The sequence below is a fragment of the Erithacus rubecula genome, assembly GCF_903797595.1.
Source record: "Erithacus rubecula genome assembly, chromosome: 5".
Taxonomy (NCBI): domain Eukaryota; kingdom Metazoa; phylum Chordata; class Aves; order Passeriformes; family Muscicapidae; genus Erithacus; species Erithacus rubecula.
The window spans coordinates 46,410,211-46,424,328 of NC_136687.1; the positions used below are offsets into that span (position 1 = coordinate 46,410,211).

The following is a 14,118-nucleotide window of genomic DNA, read 5'->3' on the forward strand; positions in this document are numbered from 1 at the left end:
CCTTCTGTCAAATTCCGCGGCCGCCCCCAGCGAGAGGCAGGACGCCAGGAGCAGCCGCAGGGAGAGCTCCATGGCCGGCGGGGGCTCCGCTGGCCGCGGCGGCGGCCCCAGGCGGGCGGCGGTGGCGGAGGCGCTCCCGCTGCCGGGCGGGCGGGCCGGGTCCGGCTGCCGCCCAGGCCGGCCGCGCTGCCACGGCTCCGGGGCGGCGGCGAGCTGCGCGCCCTCCCTTTCCCTCTCGTTCTCCCTCTCCCGGTGCCTGCCCGCCCGGCTGCCAGGCGGAGGAGGCGGGGAGCGGCAGCGCCGCCCGAGCCCGGCAGAGGCGCCCTCGGCCCGCCCGGGGCCGCCCCCCGCCACGGGCACCGGGCGTGCGAGGACACCCGGGCCGGGAGGGCCCAGCGGGAGCCGCCGCCGCGGCAGCGAGGCGCACACCGAGCTCCGGGGGCGCCGAGAAGGGTGGGCTTCCTTGTCAGGAGCTTTTGTGTCTTGAACTTCCTGAAGGAAGATGGTTACGCCCTCCTCTCTGCGAGGCTCCCGTCTAAAGCCAAGAGCGTTACGATTTGGCCTTCTTTTATCAGCCAAACCTCCCCAACAGCAAAGCTTTCTAAAAGACTTACAAGGTGTATATGTATGGGATTTTTTCTGCCTCAAACGCTCCTGTTAGTAGCTCTCAGGTGTTGGTGTGTGTGACATCAGTCCTTGTTCAGAAGAAAAAGTGACAAGTTTAAACACTAACCACACAGCATGTAATGTGCTTGCACCGCTACATACAACAATGACTGCATCGTGCTCCCCACTAACATGTTAAAATACAGCCCTTATTTTTGTTTGGTTTCTATGAACTACGGCTTTGGGACTTACCAAAGGACACTTCTAATAGCAGCCTGTCACCAGTCTAGGGTCAGAGCTGTTCAGAGATCTCTCTGAGTACAGACAGATGGACTCAACCACTTGGACTGAGTTGCAACATTTGTTTGATTTGTGCCTACCTCAAGGCTAAAGCTCATCAGCTGTTCCTACAAGGGTCTGGCTGTAGCTTAGAAGCAGAAACCAACGATTTTCTATGGTTTGTGCTGCAACACAAAGCCAAACCCTTCAGGAAGCAGTTGGATGCCAATCATGACTTAAAGCTTCGGATTTCAGCTGGTAGGGTCTGTGCAGAGCATTTTCCACCCTCAAAACACTTCACAGATAATTCAAGTAATACTGCACAAAGGTCGCATTTTTTTCTCAAGATACAAATTCTGCCAATAAGCCTTCAAAAATTACACCTTTCCTCAGAATGGTTTTATCACCGTCTGCTCACATATGAGCAGAAGACCCCCTCCAATGCTCCTTCCCCTCTTCTTTTCTTTTCATGACCATACAATCCCCATTATAAGCTTTCTGACCACATCATCAGCCCAGAACTTTTCAGACACGGAGAAAAAACAACTGTAGAAGCTCTGAAGGGATGATTCTGCAAGGTGCTTGTACCTATGCTCAGATAACATGCAAGCCACCTCAGAGGACTTAGATATAAAACCTGCACTGAGGACCAAACCTGCTTTCCTCCATTCCTATGAGAAGCTGATACCAAGCAGTGAATGCAATGACACAGGGCTGTTTGGGAAAGACAGAAGAGCATCTGGCTTGTATTAGATCCCTGCTGAAATATGGAGCTGATTGCCAGATCTTGACTGATTGATAATTGGTTTTTTTTCACTTGGATGTGTGATGTGGTATAACAGTCCATGCATAGTGAAATCAGTGTCAAGATTTAATGGGCAGAAGGGGAGATAACCTATTTATGATAACCACAAGGATTTCTTTCTGGTAACAGCATCTGCATGCGCCTTTCCAACTTGTAAAAAAAAGTGTCCACAAATTGCACCACAGCTAAGTCTAGGACAAGTGCCAAAAGCAACATTTGAACATCACTCTGAATTAAGGTCTAGAGCAACCTGACACCTTCTCTCTCATGTCCAAAGAGACATGTCATAAAATCAATTCCTTTAATGCAATGCTGCATAATGGTACTTAATGTACACATCAGCTTTAGAGCACACACTATTCCTTTAAAGCATGTTCACTCACAAATAGCGGTAAGATAATTTAATCTCTCCAGACTGCACTGAGTGTTTAAGACTTCCTCAGCAGCCTTTTTGGCTCTCTTGTATATTAATACTAGTGTGCTGGTTAGACATGGTGCCTAGTCTGATTAAGATTGTCTGCTCTTGGTTAACTTCTGCTGCCTGTGTAATTTGTTTTGGAACATCAGCCCAAAAAACCAGTTAACCAGTCACTGAAAAAACACATATCACACATTCATACCCATCAGTGAAACTGAACATCCAGTCACTTCTGAATTCATTTGTTTTGGCAGTGGTTTATCATCACTAGTGGAGTTTTCTTAACAAGGCAGCTTCTCATGTGCCATGGCAGTAGAAGGATTACTGAGTGAGCTGTCAAAGAACCAGACCTCTTGATGAGTTAAAGGTGTATCAAGTTGTGTAGGTATGCATGAAGATACTATATAGAAGATGGAGATGGAGAAGTTGTTGGCAGTATGACAATAAAAAGCAGTTTTGTGTCTTATGTTTAGTGAAGCAGTGTGAAAGTCTGGCAAAATGCTGATGCCATCAGGTGGGCTGACCTGATGTGCATCAGGACTTAACTAACAATAGAAGCCCAGCAGCTGTGCATCAAGCACTCATATGATTGACTAGAACAAGTATCCAAGAAAGTTTCTTTAAAGGTACTGGTAAGACACTTGGTTAAGCATAACATGATAATCAGGTTTTAGCTGCAAATCAGCAACAATGAAGCAGAAACACAGAGGAAGATATTCTTTTGAACAGCAATGCTGCTATCCTTGTGTATGAAAAAAACCAGAAATCATAGGAAGGTGAATTTTGCCTGAAAAGGTGTTCATTTTTATTCAAGCATAGTGATCCATAGTGGGTTTTTTAAATCTTCCTCATTCCTCCATAATTATCTTTATGTGTCTTGTGCTAAAAAAAGGGACACTATCAGCCATGGTCTCTATCTCAGACTATTAGTCTCATGGGTATATTGATCTCAGATTGAGACCCTTCTATGCAAACAAAGACCATAAACTTGATGAGATACACTGGGTTGAGAACGGAGGAATAGTCAAAAACACTTGCAGCTGAAAATACTTGCAGCTGACCATGCCATTAGCGAGGCCATTAGGTCCTGAATTATCTATAATTTCCCAGGAAATTAAGTCCCAGGTATACATTCTGTTGTGTATTCTGCAGCATAAGTGATGAAGGCACACCTCACTGCACACAAATCCAAATCCTGGTGATAAGGTGGCAGAGTGAAGAAATGCTTTGAGAGAGGGTCTTGCTAATTCTGCTGTGGGGAGGGTAAAGGTGATGAGGGCAACTGCTGCTTCTGGGATGGCAAGTGTGACAGAGTGACATCTGTCACACTGCAGTTTAACTACACTTGCAGGAATATGTTTGATGCGCTGCTCAGGAAGTAGTGATGCTTCAAAAATCCACAGTAGTACAATGCAGAGTATATTTGCAGTGTATACTCCATTAAAGGATCAAGAATCACTATCATGAGCCGCACAAGTAACCAGTAATACAAGGAACATCAGCTAAAAACACGTGCAAACAACAGGAAACTCAGTTCTAAGGAAGACAAGCTTATTTACAGTGTAGTCTAGTGAAATGAACCTTCCTTGTATGTGGAACTTGCTCCTCTCTAACAGCACTTCTTACTTGTACTTCACCTGGGGTAGTCTATGCCCAGCAGTCTCAGTGTTCCAAACTTTTGCTACTGGATGAACTCCAGGTCTTCATATGCTCTTTGTTATATATTTGTGCTATAACCATTCCTGAGGGGGAAAACCAACAGAACAGAAACAGTTTCTGGAATACTCCCTGGCATCGTCTGGACAGACAATATTTTTTTTTAAAAAGAGCTACAAAGATACAAGTGGCAGATATTTTAGGCTGACAGATATTGGTAGATATGGTAGATGATGCAATATGGTAGATATGACAGAAAACACAGGAAGGACTTTAAAATTTATCTTAATTTTGATACATGCCAATAAAAGATATTGCCTTCAGGGTATTCTACTGCCAAGTAACTTTTCTTTGAGGAAGGTATTAAATAAGTTCTTTTGAGTCCATTTCCTAATATTGACTTCCTCCTTGTCTAAAAGCACATTATGAATGTTAATAAATCAAGTCCTCTATTCAGCAGAATCAGTCAATAACACTCCCATTTACATAAGCAGAAATTAAGGAACAGAAAATTACTTTTCCACAAATCAAACAATCTGTCATCAAACCAGGAACACATCTCCTGTTTTCCAATTTCATACTTAAACCACAAATCCATCCTTCCTCTTTTCTAGGTATTTCACCCTCGTTGAGGCTGAGAAAGTTGACCACGAAGCCCACAATATCCCAAGTCTTTAAATCACACCATGACTTGTGTAAAAATCACTTGATTTGTAGTTAATGGCAAGCAGGATCACAGTCTCCATTTTCACTGTAACATGTATACCTCTTACTAAATGGAACAGAAGGAAAGAATCCAAATCCAAATTTCCTATGAAACTTTCAATGTCACTACTTTTCCTCTGGGGATATGCAATTCTGTGGCATATTTAAAAGTAAAATTTATTAAGTAAATATTTTCTTCATCACATGGCAGAAAAGAATCTCTATGACTCCCATGCTAATAATAAAACTATAAGGTATCAAGGTAATACAGCAATTCAATCAGCTAAATCACTCTTGTACTCCAGCTTTCTCTTAGTAAACATTCTTGAAGGAGTAAGAAAGTCATCCAACCTGTCAGACACTGTAGTATCCAATTACCTTCTATACAGATAAACCCTGTGCTTTGGATACTAGTTCAAAAGCTCCCATATGCTTTTCTGCATGAAGTCTTCCAAATTAATTTTTTTTCCAGCGTGTTTTTTCCACATTCTTGATCCTTCTTTAAAAACTACGAGTAGTATTTGTGTTGAAGTTTACTGCATTTCAGTACAGTGCAAAGAAGTTATCTTTCCCTGTAAATAAACAATAATTTGCCTTTTAAACCCTGTAAAATTTCATATGCATGAAAAAATGCATATATAATTTTAAAAGATTTCTAGCTCTCCACATTACCAATTTTGATACCAAACATATTTTGCACAGGGGATCACAATGATAATCCCCCAAATTTAACATTACCCTGATCATTAGGGAGTCAGTCTACTTTTTCTCACTTTTTCCATGTAATTTTTGTATGATTCTACTATTCCAGTAATACACTGAGCCCAATACAACTCCTGTAGCTTTACAGCAGGTTTTTCAAATCATGCTACAGCTCTTCATGTCCAGTTTTGCACCGTGCAGCCAATGCCTGATGCTGTCTCCTTTCCTTGGGAAGGCAAATGCTTGAACACAGGAGCACCACACTATACATCATTGGTACTTTGTCACTTAAATCATTATCGTCTCCATGGACTGCATGCACATGCACTTAGCAGTCAGAAGGGGGAGAACAAAACTGAGGTACAAGCAAGACATTCAGCCTTAATGGAATTTACCAAAGAATTACTTGTATGGCAAGAAAATACACACTCAGCAACGAGTCAACAGTGCACTGTCTTTTTCAAGGGCAAGAGGTGCATAAAAGCCTGCTGTTCAACAACATTAGTGGCAGATGACAGTCTTAAAAAAAGAAAAAAAAACTCAAAAAACAAAAATGTAATCACCAGATTACTCTCCATAACTAAATGAAATATAAAGGAGAAAAAAAGTCACATATGTCATGCAGAAGATAGCTATTAAAAAGATTTTAAGAATCAAAAACCACAAATATGTGAGTTGAAGCTACACCTCACAATTTCTGCTACAATTTCAACAAAAGAAAAAGGTAACATTAACAGAAGAGATTTGCATGAAGACATGTTCTTGATCATAATTCTAATAGAAACTGTATTGAATCAAGCAGGCCAGCAGTTTTGTATATTACCTGAAAAAATTATGGACTTCAGCTAAGTTTTCTCTTTCATGAGCCAAAACTGCAAGCTAGGGGAAAATTGGGTTGTATAAGAATTTTAATATGTAAGAAAGAGCCATAAATCAACCTGAAAAGTTACCAGAATTGTCTTTATGACAAAAGCAGCAAACAATCTGGTGCAGCATGGATTCAATTGTTCCTGCTCATGAATTATGGTCCTTACAGCAAGAAATACACGGGGAGATGCAGAACCAGAAGAAAATGATTCACAACTGCCTAAGGTACCAGCTTAGACTGTCAAACAGTTTGCATTACTTTGTTTCTCCCTGTGCCTTGGGCTCATTGCCAATACTGGGGGAGGGAGGGCAAGAATGGGTATGCTGCCCAGACTTCCTATATAAATTATAAATTATGACAAAGCCTTTCCAGAGAGAAATGATCAAACACTAGTTTAACCTGGTCCTTTAAGCTGTTTTATTTTTTTTTCATAATGAACCTGAATCTCTACATAAATTCTAGCAAAGATGGAGTAAATTAGATGTAATTAAATAAATCACTCTTGGTCCTGGTTTTCCCTCAGTTTTGTTTGATTTCAGGTGCTGTATGTTTGCTTGCCTAAGCTCAGCTATAGTTGTGTAATGACATGCATCCTGTGGTACTGGTTGCTGATAAATTGACCTTGAATGCTTATATAAATGAGTTTAAGTTGCTATTCTCAAGAGGAAAATGGCTGTGTCTAATGGAATTCTTTATTTAATTTCACTCTTGTTTTGATGCACAGAAAATTCTTAGTATATTTTGAGACACCAAGGGAAAGTAGTAGCCAGGAAAACCTACTGCAGATGCTCTGAGGAAGGGTTTTCATTTAGTTTTGATATTGTTGACCCAACTTCTCCATTCAACTTTATATTAAGCTTATATATATTTATATATAAGCAAACTCTGAAAGAATAGTTGAGAGTGAAAGGGACCTCTGCTGGTCTCCTGGTTCAACCTCCCTCCTCAAGCAGAGTCACCTGCAGCTTGTTGCCCAGGACTGTGTCCAGGTAGCTTTTGAATAGTTCCAAGGATGAAGACCCCTCAGCCTCTCTGGGCAACCCATGCCAGTATTCAGTCACCCTCACAGTGAAAAAATGTTTTCTCATGTTCAGGTGGAATCTCCTGTTTGAGTCCACAGCCTCTTGTCTTGTCACTGGACACTATTGGCAAGTACCTGGCTCCATCTGCTCTACACCACCTTCCTTTCAGGTATTATTCCACATTGATGAAATTCCCCCAAGCCTTCTCATCTTTCAGGCTAAAAAGTCCTGTTTCTCTCCACTTTTCCTCCTGGGAGAAATGGTTTTGGCCTTTAAACACTGAGTGGTCCTTTGCTGGACTCCTCTCCAGTAGTTTGGTATCTCTCTTGTATTTGGGAGCCCAGTGCTAGACCCAGCAATCCAGGTATGGCCTTACCAGTGCTGAGTAGAGGGGAAGGATCACCTCCCTTGACCTGCAGGCAGCAATCCTGCTAATGTAGCCCAGGTACTGCCTTTGGTCATACTGCTGCCTCCTGTTCAGCCTGGTGTTCACCAGGACCCCCAGGCTCTCTTCTGCAAAGCTGTCAGTGTGCAGTGCATGGGCTTGTTCCTCTGCAGATGCAGAACTTTGCCCTTTCCTTTGCTGAACTGCATAGAGCCCTTGCCAGCCCATTGCTCCAGCCTGTCCAATTCCTCTGGATGGCAGCATGACCCTCAGGCGTGCCAGCCTCCCACCCTCTCAGTTTGGGGCCATCAGCAAACTTGCTGGGGGCACACGAGCCACATCATCCAGTTCAGTAACAAAGATGTTAGACAGATCAGGACTCAGTGAAACCTCTGTGAAAGCAGAAGTTTATAGCAATAAAATTTTCATATGTTTTAAGTCAAAACAAACAAACGATCTCATAGAAGTAGTGTAGTAAAGATAGTGTAGTAATAAATAAATAAATAAAGATATTTAAAGCACGTGACTGGTATGGTGATTAGTGCACAGAGAGCTGCTTGGGAGTTTTTTAATGCCTTTCAGCATTACAGATTTTGTTTGTGGTTTTCATTAGGTAGTATTTGAGAGACTAAGTTGTGCATGAACTTCACATCTTCAGAATACACTGTGAGAGACGAGGATGCAAAAGATTTAAGATGGGTTTAAGTGCTGAGCATGAAAGGAAATTAAGCAGTTTCAGCCTATGGATTTTGGTGGATATTTACTGATTATTTTATATCCTGCTAAAACAATGCAGTAGCATTCAATTTTATTTTATCCTACATTCATTTTGAAGCTGTATATTGAAAACAAATAAATAAAAATAGCAGTTTGAAGACTTCCATGTGTTTTCAGGGATATCTTTCTAGAGGAGACAATAGGTATTGTGCTCCCTTTAAAATGCAATCTGACGCATGCCTGAACCGTTGGAATAAACCACAATTCTCCCAAATTGTGATTTTCTTAAGACAGAGAAATAAAACAGTTCTGACTTAGACTGGGAGCACAAGACTAGAAGATTTCTTCATCTCTCTGAGGAGACTGTAGAAGATGAAATGAGAAAATTTCAGGTAGAGTTGTAATGAATATCATTAAAGGAGAGGGGAAATCTGAAAAAGACTGCAACAAATCTATTGACAGTTTAAAAAACTGTTTTTCAGACTATATCAAAATGTTCCAAGATAAATTGAAAACAGTCCTGCAGAGCTCTACAGAATCCACAGGTAACAGACTTAGTGACAGAATTAATGACTAGGTCTGTGGATGGACAGAGGGCTGCAGGCTCACATTGATGAGCTGTGTTGAGCTTCTCATCCACCAACATTCCCAAGTCCTTCTCCTCAGGGCTGCTCTCAATCTATTCCTCACCCAGCCTATATTTGTGCTTGGGATTCCCCTGATCCAAGACCTGGTATTTGGCCTTGCTGAATATCATGAGGTTTGCATGGACCCTCCTCTTGAACCTGCCAAGGTCCCTCTGAGTGATAATCCTTCCCTCCAGCGTGTCAACCACACCACTCAGCTTGGTATTTTCAGCCAGCTGTCAGAGAGTGCACTAAAACTCCACTGTCCCTGTCACAGACAAAGACATTAGAAATTGCCAGTCCCAACACCAACCCCTGAGGAACACCTCTTGTCACTGCTCTCCACTTGGACACAACTCTTTGAGTGCAACTATGCAGCCAATTCCTTAACCATTCAGTGGTCCATCCATCAAATCCATCTCTCTCCAGTTTAGAGAGAAGGATGTCATGTGGGACAGCGTCAAGTGCTTTGCACAAGTCCAGGTAGCTGACACCAGCTGGTCTTCTCTTGTCAACCAACCATGACTGAGAACTATGCTTAATCAAGTAGGGGAACTATTAGAGTTTAAAAGGTAGACAAGAAAGTATTTATAGAGAGCTCTACCTTCTTCCTGAGCTGCTCTAAAATATTTTCCAATAATCTGAATAGTGTAAAAGCTGCACCTTTAAAATGACAAACTATCAGCTCTCAAAGGCAGAGGGAAACTATCCAGTTAAATGAGGTGTCATTTTTCCTTTAAGTGCTGTTGAAGAATGTCAGCTGTCCTTCAGAAAATCAGACTGTTGGGCTTGCATAGTACCCAGTTTCTACTTCCACTGAAAGGAAAGGCAATGGTCACCTAGAGAAAAATGAATGTACTTTAAGCATGTTAAATCAGGAAGAAACCAAAAGAAGGGTCAAGTTTGTGGTGTAAATGACACTGAAGATGCTAATCTCTGGTTCTTGGTTCCCAGAAGATTACAATTTTTGGGTTCAAACAAACAACATTGAAGCCAAATCTGGTTGTCCTGAACTTTTAATTCATTTAGTTTCTGAATAATTTCCCCAACATCAATAGGGGATATCAATAATATCATTCATTAATGAATGAAAAGTTAGGTGTGCTCACTTTTAGTGCAACTCTGTACAGTGTGTGCAACCCCAAGGAATACTGTATCAGTGTGCCCTAGGAGCATCTCATGTAGAAATCTCTATAGATTCCTTCTGCATCTCAAAACCTGTGACAGCACAGCAAGGTCAGGAGTATTGATCAGAATTTAACTAGCATCTTCTGGCATTTACTGCTTTGAGTAATTTATTCCTATTTGGTTTCATGGATGTCAAATTCAGCTTTGGTTTTCTTGGTTCAAACCAGCAAATTACCAAATAAAGGTATTTTCTGCTCTTTCTCAATAAATGGAAGGTGCATACACACAACTGGGAGAGTCAGCACTTACAGAAACCTGCTGTGCTTCATATAAGAAATTAATCTAGTGGACTTGATCATCCAGGCAGAAAGCACTACACTTCAAAAGTACAGCTAGAGAACACCAGCTCAAAACTTTATCCTAGTGTCTTCTGCATTGTACTGACTCTTCCCTGTAGATGAAGATAAGTGTTAATTCCTAGCAATTTTGAGCATGTGTGTGCCTATATTTTCTTGGTTAACAGATCATCAGAGAGACACCAACATTCTTCAAGATTGGATTCACAGGGAACAACATAAAATTATATTTTCCAGCGATCTCCACATGCAGTAGCAAATTCTGTATAACGATGGTGGGCACAGAACAGTACTGTGTTCTCCTCAGAACTTGAGTGCTCCCACTTCTTTCAGGTAAGGCAAGTGCTACCATCAAATTGATTAGCTGATTTATGTCTGTCAGGTTGGCAGTGTACATGCCAGTGGTGTTTATTCTTGTAAGAGTAGCTATTGTGTATACCAATAGTGCACAATACCCTGCTGATGCAAACTTATCAAGAACTAAAAACAACCGCAGTTGCAACTTCTCTCGGTAAGGATTAATCAGCTGGAACATGTTTTGCCTCAGAGGGCTTTTTTGGTATTTACTACAGAGCATATAAATGTAATCTAACTGTAGTAAAGATTCATAGACTAACCAAATGTTTCAAATTGCGTGTTTGCTTCAGATCACTTTGAAAAGGATTTTCTTATCCAGAACTCTACTCTGAATGTAAAATGTTACTCCAACATGGATGAGGTGTCTATTTATATCCAAATGTTTGTGTGCAATGGTCAAATAAAAAAAATTAAAAAGAGGAATTGTATGTCTATTTTAGTCTTGATTTTCTTCCAATACCTTGTGCAATTTATCCTGAAATTCTAATTATATCCCCCTATATAAACACTGCAAATATGAAAACTGAAAGGAAGTGTGTTTGCTAGAGCTTTTTTCTCCTTTTTCCAAAGTAAAGAGATGCTTGTCGCCAAATTACTTAATAAAAATTATTCAGTGTGTCAGCAATCATCTCAACAAAGTAAACATGTCCATTTACAGTATTGTTTAACTATTTCTATAGTTGGTGACCACATTAAATGGGTATTTGAATGGAAGTATGCCAGATGAATAAAAACAACTTTCACAGGTGCCAAACATTAGCTCTTTCTACAAACTTAGCTAAATGTGTGCAAAATTACACACACCTACTATAACCACTGACCTCTCAGGCAACTCAATAGTCTGTATCTGATGCGATTTTGTATAAGAGAACAATGCCAATAAAACACATCAAGAGTTATTATCAGCCCAGTATGTCATCATCCAAGCTTATATTGAACTCTAGTAAAATACATGCCTTATAGCTCAGGAACTGTAACACTGAAAAATGGGTATAAAAATGGGTACCTATTCATGAGAGAATCTACAGCTTAAGCTGAAAAGTAATGTTAGCTGGACAAACCCCAAATAATAACCAGAAGTTCAGCAATTCTACAGCCTTTTCATAGTTGCAGAATAAAATTGGATAAAAGGTAATTTTAGGAAGTTGCCCATTGCAGACCTCAGTTGAAGGAGGGTGCCTGGGATTTGCAGTAGTGAATCAAAACTTTGATTCTTCTGGTTGCCAACACTGGCACCCCTGAGAAAGGAGCAACAAATGAATATTTGTAATGAATAGCAGTTGGCTCAAAATTCTTGGCCTAAGTTTGAAACCATGAGGCTTCCATCCCCCATGATCCTTCCCTATCATCTATTTTAACTACGCATAAATTCATTGTCCTTATTTAAAACCTCCTCTATTTAAAACCCTAATTGAAAACCCAGCTTATTGGTAGTTGTTGTGGGACATTCCACTGGCTAAATAGAAATATGCACGCTCTAAAATGCAATCACTTAACTTAGAGTTTGCAAACTTATTTGCACCCCAAGAGCTCTACAAGAAGTTGGTTATGATATCCCAGACCACCATTTTTGTCTTTTCTTTGCAAAATAGTAGGATTCTTTGCATATAAGCTATTAAAATAGCCTACATTATTTTCTTCAGCTTATGCTTGTGTTTTAATGTGCATTTTTTATAGAGACTGAATGCAACCAAATTGGAGATCAGCCTGTCACAAAAAGACAAAAAATCCCAAACACCACATAAGCAGCTCTTACCTCTATCAATTCAAACAGCCACAGATAACCCAAAAATGGTCCACAGTCCAGGACATACCAGATTAAAAACCTTTCTGCAAACATATGACAGGGGAGGGGAAAATTGCTAGAGGGAGAGTTCCACAGCTGGAGCATGTCAAATAACCATGCTTAATTCAGCTCACCCTCCCCTCTCTGCACATTTATACCTCACTGCTCCTCTCCACATGCCTGCACCAGAAGTACTCCAGCTATCTGGAGAATATCAGGCTAAAACATCTGATCAGTAAGGTAGCTACTAGATGGGGGTTTTATCTTTTTTTTTTTTTTTTTTTTTTTTTTTTTTTACCCAAATAATTTGAAAATTACATTTCAGGCTTACCCATGTTTTTCAGAGGTGAGGAAATGTACCCGTTTCCTCCATGTTTGCCATTTCCCATTTTACCACAGCCACAATTTCTTTTCCCATACTTGGCTGCAGTTGTGTAACTCATACAAGTCCATAAGAGTAGAGAGGACCCACCTGAGAGTCCTGGCAGAGCTGGCTGGAGTAATCATGCAGCAGCTAATTATTGTCTTTGAAAGGTTATAAAACCTGGGGAGGTTGACCAATAATTTCAGAAAGGTAAATCTTTTGCTCAGAAGGACTACCCAATGACCTACATGGAGGTCAGTCTCATTGCCACAACAGGGAAAAGGAGAGGAAGGCCTCTTGGAAGTCCTCTAACCTAACACGTCTATGACTTCCATCTAACTGTGCAGCTTCCTTGAGAAATAAGTATCGCCTCCCCACATAAACACTTTTTAGAAAAGCTGTGAAGGTACTTTCTGTCCTTCTTGATAGCTACAACATCATTTTGGGAACACTTGACCTATCATTCCCTAATAATTATGAACCAATAGATAGAGACCCTGCAGAGGCCTTTGAGATCCTACTACGTAAAGGTGAACAAAATTACAGAACTCTAAAGGAAAAAAACACTGAAACGGAGAAAGACAGAAAAGTGGGCTTCAAGACAATGCTGGAAGTAAGGAAAGTTTAGTTTTCAGTACTCTGTATCATGGCACAATGAATTTACTGTTGCATTATTTACTGGAGATCTGTCTTTGCCTCTTTATTACTTTTATGTAACACAAGAAATTTTATTTCCTCCCCAGTGTCCAATTATTATATCTCTGGACAATTGCATTTCTTTTCTATCTACCTTAGGATTATAATGCCAGAATTGAAGGAACTGCAGCTACAACAGAGTTGTACTGATACCAGCTCCAAGTCAGTAACCAGCTTCATACATCCAAAAACATTCCTTCAAAAGCCTCCAGATCCTAATTCTAATGAAACCTTACAAGACTGGATGCAGCAGTTTGTTGATGTACTACTTATTGTCAAAGAAAGTTGCTTTCTTTGGATGTTACTCTTGCATGCTGAGCAATGAAATCATGACATTTCCACCAAAGCATCCACCAGAGTGTGCCCTGAGAAACTGAATCCCTCGCACCCCAAGCAGGGCCTGTTCCTTTTTCCCCGTACAACACATGCTGGCCACAAGAAATGCAATGCTCATGGCTTTAGCACATTTCCCCCCAATCAATGACTACAATGTGATGAAAAGAACGACCTTCTGACTGCTCAAAGCAAGAGCCTTATTTCCACCTGTTCAACAACATCTCCGTCTGTCAGCAGAGTCCAGAACAGAGAAGCAGACAGACTAGATTAAATCAATCAAAACTTTATTTCTAATTGAATTCAGCA

The 14,118-nt window shown here is 40.7% G+C and overlaps 1 protein-coding gene across 10 annotated transcripts in view; it reads right to left on the bottom strand.

The window, feature by feature from the left end:
- The window catches only part of NPNT (nephronectin), a 134,654-nt gene that overhangs the window by 46,609 nt on the left and 73,927 nt on the right, over positions 1 to 14,118 (bottom strand). For 4 of the 10 annotated variants that reach the window (XM_079305766.1, XM_079305765.1, XM_079305772.1 and 1 more), the window contains exon 1: positions 2 to 386. In XM_079305766.1, the coding sequence (XP_079161892.1) occupies positions 2 to 72 (71 nt within the window). In that variant the 5' untranslated portion in view covers positions 73 to 386. Of the gene's footprint in view, position 1; positions 387 to 14,118 lie in introns of those variants that run through there. The other 6 variants (XM_079305767.1, XM_079305764.1, XM_079305770.1 and 3 more) reach the window with 6 other exon arrangements.